The sequence below is a fragment of the Schistocerca serialis genome, chromosome 7, assembly GCF_023864345.2.
Source record: "Schistocerca serialis cubense isolate TAMUIC-IGC-003099 chromosome 7, iqSchSeri2.2, whole genome shotgun sequence".
NCBI classification, from domain to species: Eukaryota; Metazoa; Arthropoda; class Insecta; order Orthoptera; family Acrididae; genus Schistocerca; species Schistocerca serialis.
In genome coordinates, this window is record NC_064644.1 from 527,148,887 (window position 1) to 527,169,370 (window position 20,484).

At 43.8% G+C, this 20,484-nt stretch overlaps 1 protein-coding gene across 1 annotated transcript in view; it reads right to left on the reverse strand.

Moving 5' to 3' along the window:
• LOC126413205 (pleckstrin homology domain-containing family A member 7-like) overlaps positions 1–20,484 on the reverse strand; it is a 224,192-nt gene that overhangs the window by 112,054 nt on the left and 91,654 nt on the right. Inside the window, exon 2 of the mRNA XM_050083102.1 lies at positions 9,939–10,149. Coding sequence (XP_049939059.1) covers positions 9,939–10,149 — 211 coding nt within the window. The remainder of the gene's footprint in view (positions 1–9,938; positions 10,150–20,484) is intronic.

A 20,484-nucleotide genomic window follows, 5' to 3' on the forward strand; every position in this document is an offset into this window, starting at 1 on the left:
AGTTAAAAGGGAGAAGTACACGCACAGAAAAACACGCTTGCACAGGAACAAAGGGACTGTATTGTCTTCTATAACACCTTACCAAGCCCGTCTCGCTGTTATCTATGACTGCCCCCAAGCTAGCTGACATCGCCACGTTTCTATATGGGCAAGTGCTCGTTAATTAAGACGCACCCTTTCACTCAAAAGCAGGAAAGCTGGTGAGCCCTTCAGACACAAGGACAAAAAAAATGGCTCTGAGCACTATGGGACTCAGCTGCTGTGGTCATAAGTCCCCTAGAACTTAGAACTACTTAAACCTAACTAACCTAAGGACAGCACACAACACCCAGCCATCACGAGGCAGAGAAAATCCCTGACCCCGCCGGGAATCGAACCCGGGAACCCGGGCGTGGGAAGCGAGAACGCTACCGCACGACCACGAGATGCGGGCAGACACAAGGACAGTAAAAGAATTTATCAACTGTTTCAGACTCCCGTAGGACTAGAACATATACAGGGTGAGTCACCTAACGTTACCGCTGGATATATTTCGTAAACCACATCAAATACTGACGAACCGATTCCACAGACGAACCATAAAAAAATGCTCGAAAGTATGTTTTTTAACACAAACCTACGTTTTTTTAAATGGAACCCCGTTAGTTTTGTTAACACATCTGAACATATAAACAAATACGTAATCAGCGCCGTTTGTTGCATTGTAAAATGTTAATTACATCCGGAGATATTGTAACCTAAAGTTGACGCTTGAGTACCACTCCTCCGCTGTTCGATCTATTTGATTGCCTTTCCCTTTATATAGCATCTTAATTGTCGACGTCCTCCATATTTCTGGTTTGTTGCCCTCGTGTAGACAGAAGTTTAATATATCTGTCATTGATGGAGTAGTAGGATAGTTGAACCTTTGATACGTTCATTACATATTGCGTCGGGACCTGGAGCCTTATTGTGTTTTAGAGGCGTTGTTATCTCGTGAACCTCTTCCGTCGTGAAGGGGTTAGTTTCCGCTAGTTCTGTCTCCATGGTGATCGGTTCGTATGCAGTGTCGATGTTATCTATGTTGAGCATGTTGCAGAACTATTCTTCCCAGCCGGCCGCGGTGGCCGAGCGGTTCTAGGCGCTTCAGTCCGGAACCGCGCGACTGCTACGGTCGCAGGTTCGAATCCTGCTTCGGGCATGGATGTGTGTGATGTCCTTAGGTTAGTCAGGTTTAAGTGGTTCTAAGTTCTAGGGGACTGATGACCTCAACTGTTAAGTCCCATAGTGCTCAGAGCCATTTGAAACATTTTGTTCTTCCCAAAGCGTTATATCTATTTGTCCACTGCTCTGAGCCTTTCGTGGCCTCAGTGCTAAGTATGGGTCCTTTCTGGCTTCCTCCACGAAATTTATTGATCACAGAATATCACCCACTCCCTACTTCATATACGCACCTCCACAACCACATTTGGGTCCCACGGGCCTCATTACTCCCGTTCTAAAACCGCGAGAGCTGCCAGCTGACTCCTCCAGTTAGTGAGGTCCACTGCTCTCCCCGCGTCTGTTTTAACACGCCTGCCTTTTAGCCAGACTTAATAGCAGCACGCAGGCAGTTCCATTAGTTATTTCTCGCTCGCGCCAATGAGCGCTCCAAATTACTGGTCCCTGCCAGGACTCCTGCAAACGTTCGTTTCCAGCACGTGCTGAGGAAGCAGCTGCCGTCCTGCCAGCCTCTCAGCTCTGCTCCAGCCAGCACTGCTTCCAGAACATTTTTTCCACACAACCGACACATCATTTGTTACCTTCTTACCACTCCGTATTCTACCAGAGGCACCAGCTGCCTTCCTTCGGCTTTTTCTCATTTTACTAGCGTCAGAAATATAATTATCCCTGTCAGTAGCCAAAAGGTAGCGATCACGGTTTTCAAGCGATGGAACTGGGTTCGATCACCGGTGACTCAATGATTTAAAATGACACGCCTCTAACCGAAAGGGGGTCATGTAAAAATAAGTGTAACACGGTATGAGCCGCACGATATTATTATCTTATCTTGGAACTCTTCCATTGGACGTGTTTACATACAGTATGGGTCCGCCTTGATGCAAAACACTTTTCTTAGTAATTTATTTATTCTCCAAACCACTTTCAGTGACAAATATCGCTATCATCAGTGGCTTCGTTAATTCTAAGACATGGAGAAAATAGCATAGTTATAAAACGCTGTAAAACATTATTTCATGTGTACTGTTTGTTTTTTAAATATTGTATAAGCTTTCATAATACCGTATTTATTATACGTTACAGTATGGTTTTAAATTGTTGTCGCTGGCATATTTGCTGCGTGTTTCTGTTGCCGTTTTTCTCGGCATACATCACGTCATCTGCAGTTGTGTAAGCGGCTGTTAGTTAATAAAAACAAAAACGTGAAGTTACGTATGTCAGCGTTATACAATTGACATACGTAAGCGATATTTGTCACTGAAAATAGTTTGGGGAATAAATCAATGACAAAAGTTTTTGCATCAAGGCGGACCCGCAATTACCATATTGTTGATATTACTATTATTATTATTTAACGATAAACATTATGACAAAATTGTTGTTATTATATACACGAGGATCTTGCTAAATGGTCACAAACTGCAGGAAATGATGAGAGGGTAGGAGCAGGAAAGATGATCCGGACACATAGCCAGAAATGCGATCCAATGACTGCGTTGCAATGACTCGAAGGTGGAGATAACAGTTGCGACAATGGTGCCAGTACGAGCTCCACCTCCAGGCAGGTAGTCTGTCAGCATGTGGTAGGACAGAAGACTGTGTAGAACATGGGTCGTCAAACTGCGGCGCGAATAAAGTATTCGTGCGGCCTGCGGTTCTCAGCCGTGTTTCATAATAATATGCATCTAGGAAGTAACAACTGAGCCCAAAAACGTTAACTAACGTTAACAGCTTTCCTGCTCAGTAACCGACAAAAATGCCTACACAGTAATATTTTAAGATGTTCTTAATTTCAAGTGGCGCTGCCGGCCGCGGTGGCCGTGCGGTTCTGGCGCTGCAGTCCGGAACCGCGGGACTGCTACGGTCGCAGGTTCGAATCCTGCCTCGGGCATGGGTGTGTGTGATGTCATTAGGTTAGTTAGGTTGAAGTAGTTCTAAGTTCTAGGTGACTTATGACCTAATATGTTGAGTCCCATAGTGCTCAGAGCCATTTGAACCATTTTTTTTTCAAGTGGCGCTGGTGAATTTGACCATGAGCAGAAGGTGTAAAGTGGCAATGTTTTCTTGATTATCTTCCAGTACTGACAACTCAGGCGCCTTCGCAACTCGTACCGATCAGCTGCTATAGCATAAACTGTGACACAGGAGTAACGTGGATTCGTGAATGAGCATTACAGACAAGGTCATCTTCAAATGCGCACTTGTGTGTAGCAAGGAATAGCAATACAACGCTGTGTATACAAGAAAATTGTACATGAAGGTTTCCCGGGTCTCCAGCCGGGTGGTAGCGTTGATATCTTGCGACATTTCGGTAAGTGTCATACTAAATGGTTCAAATGGCTCTGAGCACTATGGGACTTAAAATCTTAGGTCATCAGTCCCCTAGAAGTTAGAACTACTTAAACCCAACTAACCTAAGGATATCACACACATCCATGCCTGAGGTAGGATTCGAACCTGCGACCGTAGCGATCGCGCGGTTCCACACTGAAGAGCCTAGAACCGCCGGCCACACCGGCCGGCGAAGTGTCATACTACCCATCTTCGCCAGAAGATGGGTAGTCGCGAGATATCAACGCTACCACCCGGCTGGAGACCCGAGAAACCTTCATAAATAGATTACGCCGGGAAAGCCTACAGTCACACATAAGAAAATTGTAATTTAAATAATTGAGCACACCTTCGTGATAGTGTCCCATATTCAATAGCGCATTTAAATATAAGTACAAACAGTAAAATTAATCAGTCATTCGCAAACGTAGTGAAATCAAGAACTCCTCATCACGCAGCTACAGTGTATGTCTCTAAATAATTGGCAATCAGCTGCATAAAAAGTTGTGGTTAGCAGGAGAGCCAACACCGTGTTACTAGAGGAGGCCGAAATGCACGCGTTTTAGCTCACGCAGGCTGGCGTGAGGTCTGGAACAGGACAAGGAAATTAGAATTTGGAAAAAACGGACGTAGCTGGTGGAATACTTAACTTTAATCCATTAATGATGAACGTCGGTCTTGTCGGTACATGATTCACAATATCAATAGTAACTGATAATGGCGCCTTGCTAGGTCGTAGCAAATGACGTAGCTGAAGTCTATGCTAAACTAACGTCTCGGCAAATGAGAGCGTATGTAGTCAGTGAACCATCGCTAGCAAAGTCGGCTGTACAACTGGGGCGAGTGCTAGGAAGTCTCTCTAGACCTGCCGTGTGGCGGCGCTCGGTCTGCAATCACTGATAGTGGCGACACGCGGGTCCGACGTATACCAACGGACCGCGGTCGATTTAAAGGCTACCACCTAGCAAGTGTGGTGTCTGGCGGTGACACCACATAGAACAAATTTAATTTTCAGGCATTTCGCGCCCTTCTTCAGAAGGTTATAGGTATCACATTATTTCCGAGTGTCAACAATAAGATGCATGCAGTACACTGCTACCGAGCGAGGTGGCGCAGTGCTTAGCACACTCGACTTCCATTCGGAAGAACGACGGTTCAAACTGGCGTCAGATCATCCTTATTTTCATTTTCTGTGAGATCCCTAAATAGCTTCATGCAAATGCGGGATCATTCCTTTGAAAGGGCACGGCTGATTTCCTTCTGCATCCTTCCCTAATCCGAACTCGTGCTCCGTTTCCAACGACCTCGTCGTCGACGGGACGTTAAACTCTAATCTCCTCCTCCTCTAGCATATTGCTGTGGTCGTGTGGTTCATAGTGCCTGTACAAAAATGGTATAAAGAAGCCACACAACAAGCGTAGACATCATGCCAGTTCCGGCACGATATCTGTCTTGTTGTCTAGCTTCTTTATACCATTTATGTAGAGGCATTGTGAACCACATGTCATAGCAATACGCTGCATGCGCCTTATTGTTAACACTCGCAGATAATGCGATCGTTATAACCGTCCGAAGAAGGGCACTAAGTGCCTGAAGCCGGTCACGAATTTAAATGTGTTTTATGCTACTGGTTGATGATTATTTAGAGGTAAACAACTACAGTTGCTGAATTTAGATAAAATACGCAACTACAATGTTACCTCTATTAGGTTGCTGAGGTTGGGAGCAATCTGAAACAGATCACAGTCGTCACAAAGTGTTCCGAATTGAGCCAATATGCAACGATATCTACTTTGAGGCTGCCAGTCAACTTGCCACGCCATTACCTTAGCTAGTCTTTTGGGGGTTCACAACATACTAATTTATGTAGTTTATCAGTTAATAATAGGGGCCAGTACATATATGGCCAAAGCTGCCTCACCACAACGTGTACGCAGCTCCTGCTCTAGTGGCTAGCGTTGCTGCATCTGGATAACGGGGTCCTGGGTTCGATTCCCGGCCGGGTTGGGGATTTTCTCTGCCCTGGGACTGGGTGTTTGTGTTGCCCTTATTATTTCATCATCATCATTCGTGACAGTGGCTAGATTGGACTGTGTAAAATAATTTGACTATGTGAAAAATTCGGACTTTGTACGGGCGCTGATGACAGCGCAGTTGAGCGCCCGACAAACCAAACATCATCATCCCCACAGTGTCAGTATTCCCTCTTGAGGAACAATGTTTGACGACCACTGCTGTAAAACATTCTCCAGAACTGCCATTTCCCGTATCACTTAAAACCAGTGCTGGCCTTGTTGCCCACGGACTGTGGTGAGAGTCCTGTCTCTGATTCGTAGAAACGGCCACCACGGTGTTGGGGTTTCTGTCAGCCATCCTATTCACAGATGAGACTACCTTTGTAAGGGGCGGTGTTATCAACCTTCACAGTACCCACCTGTGGAGTATGGGAAACAGAGAATCATCAGCACCGGTTCAGCCTCAATGTGTGAACGGGGACCACTGGCGAGCGCCTCATGGGACCAGACATCCTTCCACAAAGCCTCACAGGCGAGGCAGCCCTTCACTTCCCGCTGGTGATGCTGCCTCCACTGCTGGAAGTCGTGCGTTTGGTGGTACGAAGGGTAACGTGGCTACTGTGTGATGGTCCTCACTGCCCTGTGTGCAGCTAAAACACTAGTACAGACACAACATTACCCCTTGCCTAATGTGTTCTCACGTCTGCTCTCCATCACTGAAAGTTACACTCTCAAAGATCTATCTGCACATTCAAGTGGGTGAACCACGCCTGGAACGCATTTCCGGCCATATGTCTATATGACATGTTTCGCTGCTTATCGTCTCAGAGATCGTTTCCTGTAGTTTGTTCTCAGTTAGCAAAATCACCTTGCTGCAAGGTGGATCACAGTTAATAGGGAAAACTGACATGCGGAAATACGATAATTGAAGAAAAAGCACTGCGATAAACATGGATTCGCCGACGAGCTGTTTGCGGGGGTTTGTAATTACGAGCGTGTATCTTGTTCTTCGTGGAGCCTCACACAGCCCATCCTATACAGAATCCTCAATATTCAAGAGGAGTTACACTTTCCAATTGAAGCGCAATTGCATGTACACAACAGTAATGAATGGCGAAATACAAGGTAAAGAAAAATTAGCAAACTCGGACTTCGCTGTGCGATTCCTCACACACTAGCAATACGTAAATGTCCCCCCACAATATTTCGTTCCTCGAATATTTCCGGCAGTAAGTGGATGTTAAAGATTGGCAATATGGCAACACTGTAATCACATGTACGGTAACTACCTCTGAGCATATAGGAGTAGTGCTGTGCTGTTGGTGCAGTTGATAGTGTTTTGAGTTAGCATGCAGGTGGTCGAGGGTTCGATTCTGAGTCGAGGCGAGAGTGTTTATATTTGCTGAATGTTGTCTGCGTGGTACGGCATCTGCTGTCTTAAACGTCGAACAACGATTACACTGGTTCTCCCATAAAACATTTGCCCTTACGTACTACGAACACGGAAATGGAAGTACAATCGTTTTCACTGACCAGCTTTTAAACGGACCTTTGCACGTAGCGGACTGCATCTACTAGATTCCAGTGGACCCATAGATTAGTATCAACTATTATTCTTGCTGCGTTCGGATGCATTACACTCATTTTGACCTTACGTCATCAAAAAGGCCAACGACGTAATTTTGCAAATAATTACCAAATATCTAAATGTCGGAAACATGAGGCGTAAGAAACGGTTGTACGAAGGTTGTCCGGAAAATAAGTACCGATCGGTCGCGAAATGGAAACCACAGTGAAAACCAGAAACGTTTTATTTGCAACAGTTAGGTACACCTTCCACCTACTTCTCTACATAGCCGCCGCTCCAAGTTCGAGTTCTGTCGTAGTGTTGTATCATCTTTCCAATATCCTCAACATAGAAAGCAGCCGCCTGTGCTTTCGGCCAGTTGTCTGCACTGGTCTGCAGCTCGTTGTCTGTGGAAAAATTTTGTGCTCATAGACAGCGGTTCTTGTGAGCAGAGATAAGACTCATGGGAAGCCAATTACGGACTGTATTGTGGGTGATCAAACACTTCTCATCGGAAACGCTGAAGGAGCGTCTTCATTGCCCCTGCAGTGTGCGGCCGAGAATTGGCATGAAGAAGGATCTGCTCGACATTTGTGTTGTGTGGGATGCGACATCTCTAACCAGGCCTTCATACTTGGCGGGAGACGCTATTCCCTTCCCATCTTTACGTACTCATTGTTCATTCAAAACTGAAAAGACCGACGTGACACAATAGGCGGGCATACTAGAGACACTGCCCAACACGTCTGTGCAAAGCTTTACCGGATTTTCCCAGTGGTTTCCATTTCGCTACCGATTGTAACTTATTTTCTGGACAACCGTCGTACTACAGTATAATATAGCAGAATCGAACCTTCAACCTCCTGCGTTCTGACCCAAAACACTATCAACTTTACCAACTGCACAGCACCTCCGTTACATGCTGAGAGAGGTATTACCTTACATATGATTACAGTGTTGCCAATAGCCTATTTTTAACGTCCATCTACTGCTGGCAGTAAGCACAGGACGAAATTTTGTGACAGAAATTTGTATATTGCTAGTGTGTGACGAACTGCGCTGCGAAATCAGAGTGCGTGAATTTTTCTTCATCCTGTATAGTGGACCCTTCATAAAAAAAATATAAGTAAATAAAAAGAATACTGACAAAACTCTACCATCTGGTGAGCAAGATGTATGAGGAAGGCGAAATTCCCTCAGACTTCAAGAAGAATATAATAATTCCAATCCCAAAGAAAGCAGGTGTTGACAGATGTGAAAATTACCGAACTATCAGTTTAATATGCCACAGCTGCAAAATACTGTGGTGTCACCGCCAGACACCACACTTGCTAGGTGGTAGGCTTTAAATCGGCCGCGGTCCGTTAGTATACGTCGGACCCGCGTGTCGCCACTATCAGTGATTGCAGACCGAGCGCCGCCACACGGCAGGTCTAGAGAGACTTCCCAGCACTCGCCCCAGTTGTACAGCCGACTTTGCTAGCGATGGTTCACTAACAAATTACGCTCTCATTTGCCGAGACGATAGTTAGCATAGCCTTCAGCTACGTCATCTGCTACGACCTAGCAAGGCGCCATTACCAGTTACTATTGATGCTGTAAAACATGTACCGTCAAGAGCGATGTTCACCAATTATGGATTAAAGTTAAGTATTCCAGCAGCTACGTACGTTTTTTGTTAGTCTCATTTCCTTGACCTGTTCCAGACCTCACGCCAGCCTGCGTGAGCTAAAACGCGTGCCTTTCGGCTTCCTCTCATAGTGGGTTGGCTGTCTTGCCAATCCAAAACAAATACTAACGCGAATTCTTTACAGACGAATGGAAAAACTGGTAGAAGCTGACCACGGGGAAGATCAGTTTGGATTCCGTAGAAATGTTGGAACACGTGAAGCAATACTGACACTACGACTTATCTTAGAAGAAAGATTAAGGAAAGGCAAACCTACGTTTCTAGCATTTGTAGACTAAGAGAAAGCTTTTGACAATGTTGACTGGAATACTCTCTTTCAAATTCTGAAGGTGGCAGGGGTAAAATACAGGGAGCGAAGGGCTATTTACAATTTGTACAGAAACCAGATGGCAGTAATAAGAGTCGACGGACATGAAAGGGAAGCAGTGGTTGGGAAGGGAGTGAGACAGGGTTGTAGCCTCTCCCCGATGCTATTCAATCTGTATATTGAGCAGGCAGTAAAGGAAACAAAAGAAAGGCTCGGAGTAGGTATTAAAATCCATGGAGAAGAAATAAAAACTTTGAGGTTCGCCGATGACATTGTAATTCTGTCAGAGACAGGAAAGGACTTGGAAGAGCTGTTATATGATACCCTTGTATGCAAATTCTGCACTCGGCTCTGCATGCGGCCGCTTTCGTTGCTTGGGTCTCAGATCGGCAGTAGATCCACTACCCGTTTATGAGGATTAGTGAGAACCTGGCGCTTCATCTTGGGACAGAACAAAAATCCCTTCCCTCTGGCGACCACGGTAGGACCCTCAAACCAGGTCGGGAGTTTGGTGATCTGAGACACCAGTTGGACAGAATTTGGCACGATACCTCTCAGGAGCACATCCAACAACTCTGTTAATTAATTCGAAATCGAATAACTGCTTTCATAACGGCCAGAGGAGCTCAATTTGTGAAGTTCTTTCTCTCGAATAAATCAGCTAATTTTTCTGAAATTGTAACCACTTGTTTGTCTGTACTTGTGCATCACATCCAATGATTCCCGCCCAATTCAGACAGTTCCTTCGTGGAGCGGTGTGTTACGCAACGTCAGTCACATTGGTATTTTAATCTAGCTACATGCCGCCCCCACGCTGCGTCGGCGTACCTGGAGGTGTCCTGCAGGATGGAGGCGAGACTGAGCGCATTCATCCACTGCACCATCAGCTCCCGCGAGTCGGCCGCGAAGTAGTACGTCCGCATGTTGGCGTGCTCCGCCTTGAACGAGAACTTCCGGTACACCTTGTCGTCCGCCGAGCACGGTGACACCTTGTACGACGGCAGCAGGATCGAACCCAGCAGCTTGTCCTCCTGGGGGCCTGCAACATGCCACACCCCACTTCTGTCACAATGCTGTACACACTGCGGAGGCCGGAACACAGCCCACACATCCACACCCACACACCCACCCACCCACCCGCCCACACACACACACACACACACACACACACACAAAGCACTGCTCACTTTATAAGTTTCATTTCCAGCAGGATTGTTCCCAAGAAATAAGTGAAATTCATAGCCACATACGTAATAGCTCTCTGAAGCAGATAGACTGAAGTATGCCATTGTTAAACCACTGTATAAAAAAGGGGATACGCCTGATGTCAACAACTACAGCCCAATCTCTCTTCTGACTGCCTTATCCAAAATTCTTGAAAAAGTAATGTATTGTAGAGTAGCTTCACACCTTTGTAAAAATAAAATTTTAACAAAATGTCAGTTTGGTTTCCCGAAGGGATTTTCAACGGAAAATGCTATATATACTTTCACTAATGAAATATTAAATGCTCTGAGTAACGGAAGTCATCCGTTGGGATTTTTTGTGATCTATCAAGGGTAAGCAGTTCACATAATATGCAGAAAACCGGTGATTTCTCAAACTGGGGAACAATCAAGAATGGGGTGCCGCAAGGTTCGGTCTTGAGTCCTATGCTGTTCTTAATATATATTAATGACTTGCCAATCTATATTCACGAAGATGCAAAGCTGGTACTTTTTGCCGATGATACAAGTATAGCTATCACACCCAACAAACAAGCATTAACTGGTGAAATTGTAAACAATGGTTCTCTGCAAATGGGCTCTCATTAAACTTTGACAAAACACAGTATATACAGTTCCACACAGTAAATGGAATAACACCATTAATAAATATAGACTTCGATCAGAAATCGGTAGGTAAGGTAGAATATTCAAAATTTCTAGGTCTATGCATTGATATGGGATTGAACTGGGAAAAACACACTGAGGATCTGCTGAAACGTTTGAGATCAGCTACTTACGCTATTAGGGTCATGGCAAATTCTGGCGATATACATCTAAGTAAATTAGCTTACGACGCCTATTTTCATTCTCTGCTTTCGTATGGCACCATATTCTGGGGTAACTCATCATTGAGTAAAAGAGTGTTCATTGCACAAAAGCGTGTAATCAGAATAATTGCTGGAGCTCATCCAATATCATCCTGCAGACACTTATTTAAAGAGCTAGAGATCTTCACTGTAGCCTGACAATATATATATTCACTTATGAAATTTGTTATTAACAATCCGAACGAATTCAAAAGTAATAGCAGTGTACATGGCTACAACACTAGGAGAAAGGATGATCTTCACTACTCAAGGTTAAATCTAACTTTGGCTCAGAAGGGGGTAAATTATGCTGCCACAAAAGCCTTTGGTCAAAGTCTGACAGATAACCATATAGCATTTAAAAGGAAATTAAAAGAATTTCTTAATGGCAACTCCTACTACTCATTAGATGAATTTTTGGATGTAGTAAGTGGGTAATTTCCCCAACACCCACAAAAAAATTAAAAATATTAAGTGTCATGTTATATTTTGTGTAATTTATTATCTTGTATTGACACCCTTTACTAACCTGACACGTTCCACATCATTACGATGTGTCGTATTCATGATCTATGGAACAAGTACTAATCCAATCTAATCTAATCTAATCTTCACCTTACCACACCACTATTCACCCACGGCAGCTGAGTGGAAAGGTTGCATAAAATCGGCTTATGTGACAGTGATAAATGCGTCCGCTGTGGTCTGGTCGACACCTTACGCCATCGCTTCACTTGTGGCGGCCCTCTCATTAACTAGAAATGGGTGCAGCAGAGGCTGGGCCTGATTACCCGCAGCACCCCAGCCAGCCACTGCACCGACATCCTGCTCTGGCTGGACACGAAGCATTTTCCCGCTACCAAGAACAACACCGTGATGTGGCTGTTAGAACAGTGTGTGACATATACCACCATCCACAATAGTGAAGATAATCTCATTAGATTCGAAGCTTATATGAGAACGGCACGTTGGAAGATGAAACGTTACCCAAATTTCAGGACGATATTTGGTAGCACGTTGGACATAATTTTTGAAAAACAAGGCGTAGGGTAATTCTCGACGTCGGTAAGGACACAAATCAAATGCACGACGATTTAGCGGACAAAATACACAACGAGTAAGGGGTTACACCTGTTCCCCAGACTGCTCCCGACTTCTCAACGGTGTTATTAACTTCTTTTGAAGTTTTCCTTAATTTATGTTGCCTGTGCATGTCTTTGTTATTCATTTGTATGCTCCAAATGACTTTCTGTGAAGAGTTTGGACGTTTGTGAATCAATTGAACTTCAATTCTAGTTAAGACAGCCAATTATAATTCTCATTAATGTGTTTGCGTTTTGGTTCTATGTCTCTGTCTGGACTGAAGATGGAAGTGTCAGATTAAAATTTTTGTTATGTTTCGTAAGTTTAAAAATGGCACTAAGTATATTGAAATGTGTTCTTCAGTCTATTGTAGGATACAATTTGTTTTGACACAGTTCCAGTACTCCATTATTTTGTTTTTGTGCTTATGTGGTTCTATGATTGTTTAATAAAGAAAAAAAAGGAAAAAAAGTGGTCACCACGACAGAATGTCAATACCACGGGCCCGGGTTCGATTCCCGGTTGGGTCGGAGATTTTTCTCTGCTCAGGGACTGGTTGTTGTGTTGTCCTAATCATCATCATTTCATCGCTATCGACGCGCAAGTCGCCGAAGTGGCGTCAACTCGAAAAACTTGCACCCCACAGGAGGCCCAAGTCACACGACATTTATTTATTCACCACAACACGCATCGCAACTGCTCTCTCTTTCTGCACAACTGAAGTGGATGGCCCCGCCCTGGTCATCCCTTTTCCATAGCAACAGTGCTTTAGTTGGGTGCAGACCGGTGGGAAAGGCGTTCACAGAAAGATTTATTCCGGGCCATGTCTGTACAGTGTGTAAGTGCAGATATTTCTATTTGTGTCTGAGGATCCTGTACTGAACAATATTACATCAGCATCTGCTTAATTTTCAGATCTATAATTGCAGTGCTTAGGAGTAGTATATTTTTGTATTGATCAGTATCTCCAAGTATACATAGCAGAAACGAGCAATTAAAGCTTATTCTCCCCTCGGCCGTAGGTCAGGTGTTGATATGTAGACGCGTGGACGTAAAACGGGTAGTCTACACTGACAGGGGTAGTCCACTTGGTAGTGCAGTTACGACCGTGCAGAAAATATCTGATAGTAAAATATGTGACGCGCTTTCGGAAAGACTGTTAGACGCAGAGAAAAAGCAACCAACACACTGATTTATGCATGCACCACAAACACTGAAGCGCCAAAAAAACTGTTATAGGTATGTGTATTCCAATACAGAGATACGTAAACAAGTGAAAACGTCACTGCGGTCGGCAACGCCCATATGAGACAACAAGTGTCTGGCGCAGTTGCTCGATCGGTTACTGCTGCTACAATGGCAGGTTATCAAGGATGAAGTGAGTTTGAGCGTGGTGTTGTAATCGGTGCACGAGCGATGGGACACAGCATCTCAGAGGTAGCGATCAAGTGGGGATTTTCCCGTACGACCATTTCACGAGTGTACCATAAATATGAGGAACCCGGTAAAACATTGAATCTCCGACATAGCTACGGTCGTAAAGAGATCTTACAAGACCGGGACCAACGACGACTGAAGAGAATCGCTCAACGTCACACTAGTGTACCCCTTCCGCAAATTGCTGCAGATTTCAGTGCTGGGCCGTCAAAAAGTGTCAGCGTGCGAACCATTCAGCGAAACATCATCGTCATGGGCTTTCAAGTCTGAATGATGACTGCACGACACAAAGCTTTACGCCTCGCCTTGGGCCGTCAACACCGACATTGGACTGTTAATGACTGAAAACATGTTGTCAGGTCGGACGAGACTCGTTTCAAGCTGTATCGAGCGTATGGAGACACTGATGTATACATGCGTGTACGGGTATGGAGACACCTCATGAATCCATGCACCCTGCATGTCGGCAGGGGATTGTTCAAGCTGGTGGAGGCTCTTTAATGGTGTGAAGCGTGTGTAGTTGGAGTGCTATGGGACCACTGATACGTCTAGAAACGGCTCTGACAGGTGACACATATGTAGGGATCCTGTCTGGTCACCTGCATCCATTCATGCCCATTATGGATTCCATTCCAGCAGGACAATGCGACACCCGACACGCCCAGAATTGCTACAGAGTGCCTCTTCTCAGTTTTAACACTTCCACTGGCCGCCAAACATTATTGAGCACATATCTGAGACACCTGGCAACGTGCTATTCAGAAGAGATTTCCACCCTCTCTTACTCTTACGGATTTATGGACAGCGCAGCAGGATTCATTCCCTCCAGCACTATTTAAGATAGTCGAATCCATGTTACATCGTGTTGCGGCACTTCTGCGTGCTCGCGGGGGCCTAAGTGATAAGAGGCAGGTGTATCAGTTTCTTTGGCTCTTCGGCGTATAAAAACGTCTGCACTTATATGATTACACCCTGTATCAATTTCATTATAACGAACACTCGAGAAATTCGTTGAGTGCAGGCAAACATCTCTCCTCCCACGACCACAGTCAACAGCTACATTAGAGCGACACAAGTCACACAAGTGTTAATTTTCGGTGGAGGGCGTAAACGGAATTAGTACTTTCATTTGCGAAGTGGCCCATGTGTTGCTTAAAGAATAATTAACTTTACTATTCTTTTACCAGCATGAGTTATATCTATTGGAGCAGCCGTTGTGGCTCTAGGCGCTTCAGTCTGTAACCGCGCGACCGCTACGGTCGCAGGTTCGAATCCTACCTCGGGCATGGATGTGTGTAATGGCCTTAGGTTAGTTAGGTTTCAGTAGTTCTAAGTTCTAGGGGACTGATGACCTCAGATGTTAAGTCCCATAGTGCTGAGAGCCATTTGAACCAAGATCTATTGGCCGAAGAAAATACCAACCACAGAAGAGAAAGAGAAACTATAAGTAAAAAATACTGTGTTGAGAACGTAAACACCGCACTTGTTAACGAAAATCAATGTTCAATAGGTGTGACTAACGATAATATAAGTGACGCAATTATGGTGACTTCTGTAACTTCACATATTTCTTAATTATATTAACAGAATCTTCCGTCGGTTCTTGGTAGAACAACATTATAATAATAAATGAAAAGCACCAGTTTGCTTTTGTTCTATAATATTATTTTTATTGCTAACCGGTTTTCGGCTTACAAGGCCATCTTCAGGCATTTACTGAGTATTATCACCAAAGAAGTTAAATGTTAACATTGGAAGAGAAGTAACACATCTAGAGCGAAGTAGAAACATACAGTGAGTAACATTTTTGCAATGAAATAGTAAAAACTGAACAGTACATAAATAACAATGGAGTTGACAGGAAAACCTTTGGCACAAAATAAGAATAGCATGCCTACATAACAGTTTCTATTGATAAACAAAACTATTGAAATAAGATAAAATTAGTACTAGGCAAGGCTGCATCAAGAGGTATGAAACATGGAGAGTGATACACAACCAATTTAAAAAGAAGAGACAGTTGTCAATGTAAATACAGAATACACGAGGAACTTAAGCCATATCAATACGATAAACAGAAATTAATAAATGCAGGAAAATTGAGGTGTTTGAGGGAACCTACAGTTTGAGAGTGTGGTGGTACTGCATTTTAACATTAACATTATAATCAAAGCAGTGGCTGTATACCAGTTTACATTAAATAAATGAGCAAAGTAAAATATGAACAGTATTTGATGAGACAACTACAAGGGGAGTTAAACATGGACAGTAATACAAGTACAAGCTAAAAGCAAACCCTTAACTATTGAAACTACAGCATATGTGGAATACAAAGACAACTGCAACAAATAAAACAACTTAATGACTACAGGAAAATGGGAATATGTAGGAAGAGAGAGTGTGGGAAGTAATGAACAACAAAGATGATTATATGAAGTTGGTTGTGTATCACTCTCCATGTTTCATACCTCTTGATGCAGCCTTGCCTAGTACTAATTTTATCTTATTTCAATAGTTTTGTTTATCAATAGAAACTGTTATGTAGGCATGCTATTCTTATTTTGTGCTAAAGGTTTTCCTGTCAACTCCATTGTTATTTATGTACTGTTCAGTTTTTACTATTTCATTGCAAAGATGTTACTCACTGTATGTTTCTACTTCGATCTAGTTATGTTACTTCTCTTCCAATGTTGTCTGCTAACATTTAACTTCTTTGGTGATAATACTCAGTAAATGCCTGAAGATGGCCTTGTAAGCCGAAAACCGGTTAGCAATAAAAATAATATTGTAGAACAAAAGCAAACTGGTGCTTTTCATTTATTATTATTTCTTAATTGTTGGTACGAAGGGCAGTACAAATATTTCACTTCTGATAATTCATGGCTGGAAGTGAAAAACTAATTTCTAGGACGTCGGCTTTGCCGCGAAATCAGTGTACTTGGTATTGGAACTCAAAGGGTCGCTGGAATTAAATTGCCAAAAATAGCAAGAAGGTGAAAACACAATCTAATTTGAGGGAGAAAAAATCTTGAAAACACAGTATGCAGCATGAATGCTGAACAGTTAGAAACTATATCCTATGTAGACTACTATGTTAAAGGTGAGTTCCCATAAATATTTAATTCCAACTAGAGCACTGGATGAAAATATATATAAATGTACCTAAAGAACGTACTCGATAACGTAAGATCGAGGAGGATTTTCACGAATGATGCGTTTCTATAAAATAAGTCGTACTGCTAGAAAACTGTAGCGAAATTCACGAACACCTGGAGAGGATCAACGCCTGGTACAGGAATTGGCAGTCGATCCTCAGCATAAACAAGCGTAACGCACTGCGCAGAAATAGGCAGAAAGATGCACTGTTGTATGATTACACAATTACTCAGAATAATCACTGGAAGCAGTCACATCCATAAAATATCTAGGAGTCACTTAAAGTGGAACGACAACACAGAACTGATCGAAGGTGTGGTAGACGCCAGACGGAGATTCGCTGGAAGCGTAGTCCACCCGCAAAGGACTTTGCGTACAAAACGGTCGTTCCACGAATAGCTGGGTATTGCTCGTCATCTTGGAAATTCCGAGATCGTACGGTCCTGGAATAGTCAACCAGTGTATTGCTTCCTGCTGCGTACATCTCGAGAAGAAAACCATGAAGTTAAAATTAGAGAGATTCCAGTTCACACTTGCCGGCCGGAGTGGCCGAGCGGTTCTAGGCGCTACAGTCTGGAACCGCGCGACCGCTACGGTCGCAGGTTCGAATCCTGCCTCGGGCATGGATGTGTGTGATGTCCTTAGGTTAGTTAGGTTTAAGTAGTTCTAAGTTCTAGGGGATTGATGACCTGAGAAGTTAAGTCCCATAGTGCTCAGAGCCAACCAGTTCACACGGAGGCTTAGCAACAATCTTTCTTGCGCGAACCATTCGCGAGTGGGGCTGGAAAGGGGGTAATTGACAGGGGTACATAAATTACCGTTCGTCACATAGAGGAAGGTGTCTTGCGGGGTATACATGCAGATGTAGATGTAGAATGCTCGAGCTTCGCGTCAGCACTACAAACTGACAAAACTTGTAGTTTCTTTTTCCTGTTATCATCTTTCCGTTGTTAGATACGCAGTTCATTAAACACATTTCCGATGTAATTTCACGCCACGAAGAAGATTGTTTCCTTCTCGAGACGATTTCACTAAATTCATGATTTGTAAGATGACTGTGTACGCGTCAATACTACATCGCGGCCGGCCGCTGTGGCCGAGCGGTTCTAGACGCTTCAGTCTGGAACCGCGCGACTGCTACGGTCGCAGGCTCGAATTCTGCCTCGGGCGTGGATGAGTGTGATGTCCTTAGGTTGGTTAGGTTTAAGTAGATCTAATTTCTAGGGGACTGATGACCTCAGATGTTAAGTCCCATAGTGCTCAGAGCCATTTGAACCATTTGAAGTTCATCGCGTATTCACGGAAACGGCTCTAATCTCACTTTCTCCGGGGTGCAGACACCACCTTGGTGTCATCATCCGATGCTGAAGCTAAAGTGTCTAGTTAATACAGACCTAGTACTGGGATACTGATTTTGTTTTAGAATTTAGACAAAATCGCATTTTGTGGAATCTTCCTTTGTTATCACACATACAACACTGCAACATATGAAACAAAAAGTATTTCATGAAGGTGGTCTTTTACATCTTTAATGACTGTTAAGAACAGTATATGCAATACACAAGTGTATGAGTCTATTTATTACAGAGGACCTATTTCTGTCTAGGATCAGACAATCGTCCGATGCACTGTACCGAAAAAGAACAAAAAACTTATATAGCAAGGTGCGTAACATTAATGTACGCGGCTGTTACTGAAATAACATTAAATTCTTTTCATCTTATGTCACTGTAAAAAAAAGTATTTACAAAACAGTCTCAGCTATACATTTGCGTAATTGAAATAATAGTTATCAGATGGACATCGTTCCATCACTAATAGTAGACGTTTGTCTATGAGGTTAAAGACTTGTTATATTTTGATATTACACGCTTTTTTATTTGTGTTTTTGTTCTTCTTTGGTATAGTGGACCAGATGATGGTCTCATGCTAGACCGAAATTGTTGAGGGATAAAGCGTAGAACACTGAAAATTTCTGTGTTCCGATTGCGATTCAATCCGCCAATCTCTCGGTTTCCAGACACGCGCTTTACAACTAGTCCCTGCTTTGGTGTCTTAATAACATAGCTACACTACTGACCATTAAAATTGCTACACCACGAAAATGACATGCTATAGATGCGAAATTTAACCGACAGGAAGAAGATGCTGTGATATGCAAATGATTAGTTTTTCAGAGCATTCACACAAGGTTGGCGCCGGTGGCGACACCTACAACGTGCTGACATGGGGAAAGTTTCCAACCGATTTCTGATATACAAACAGCAGTTGTCCGGCGTTGCCTGGTGAAACGTTGTTGTGATACCTCGTGTAAGGAGGAGAAATGCGTACCATCACGTTTACAACTTTGATAATAGTCGGATTGAAGCCTATCGCAATTGCAGTTTATCGTATCGCGACATTGCTGCTCGCGTTGGTCGAGATCCAATAACTGTTACCAGAATATGGAATCGGTGGGTTCAGGAGGGTAATACGGAACGCCGTGCTGGATCCCAATGGCCTCGTATCACTAGCAGTTGAAATGACAGGCATCTTATCCGCATGGCTGTAATGGATCGTGCAGCCACGTCTCGATCCCTGAGTCAACAAATGGGGACGTTTGCAAGACAACAACCATCTGCACGAACAGTTCGACGACGTTTGCAGCAGCATGGACTATGAGCTCGGAGGCCGTGGCTGCAGTTACCCTCGACGCTGCATCACAGACAGGAGCGCCTGCGATGGTGTACTCAACGACGAACCTGGATGCACGAATGGCAAAACGTGCTTTTTTCGGATGATTCCAGGTTCTGTTTACAGCATCATGATGGTCGCATCCGTGTTTGGCGACATCGCAGTGAACGCACATTGGAAGCGTGTAATCGTATCGCCATACTGGCGTATCACCCGGCGTGATGGTATGGCGTGCCATTGGTTACACGTCTCGGTCACCTCTTGTTCGGATTGACGGCACTTTGAACAGTGGACGTTACATTTCAGATGTGTTACGACCCGTGGCCGTACCCTTCATTCGATCCCTGCGAAACCCTACATTTCAGCAGGATAATGCACGACCGCATGTTGCAGGTGCTGTACGGGCCTTTCTGGATACAGAAAATGTTCGACTGCTGCCCTGGCCAGCACATTCTCCAGATCTCTCACGAATTGAAAACGTCTGGTCAATGGTGGCCGAGCAACTGGCTCGTCACAATACGCCATTTACTACTCTTGATGAACTGTGGCATCGTGTTGAAGCTGCATGGGCAGCTGTACCTGTACACGCCATCCAAGCTCTGTTTGACTCAATGCTCAGGCGTATCAAGGCCGTTATTACGGCCAGAGGTGGTTGTTCTGCTTACTGATTTCTCAGGATCTATGTGCCCAAATTGTGTGAAAACGTAATCACATGTCAGTTCTAGTATAATATATTTGTCCCATGAATACCCGTTTATCATCTGCATTTCTTCTTGGTGTAGCAATTTTAATGGTCAGTAGTGTATAAACAAATAAATAAGTTTAATATCATCGTTGTCAGATTTATTTTCGGGGTTCCATTCGTTCTCAGACTCACCAAATAAGTTACATAATAAATAGCAACTTTCGTTTCTAGCCCCCTCTTGGATAAAGTTCTGCGGAAGACCATGC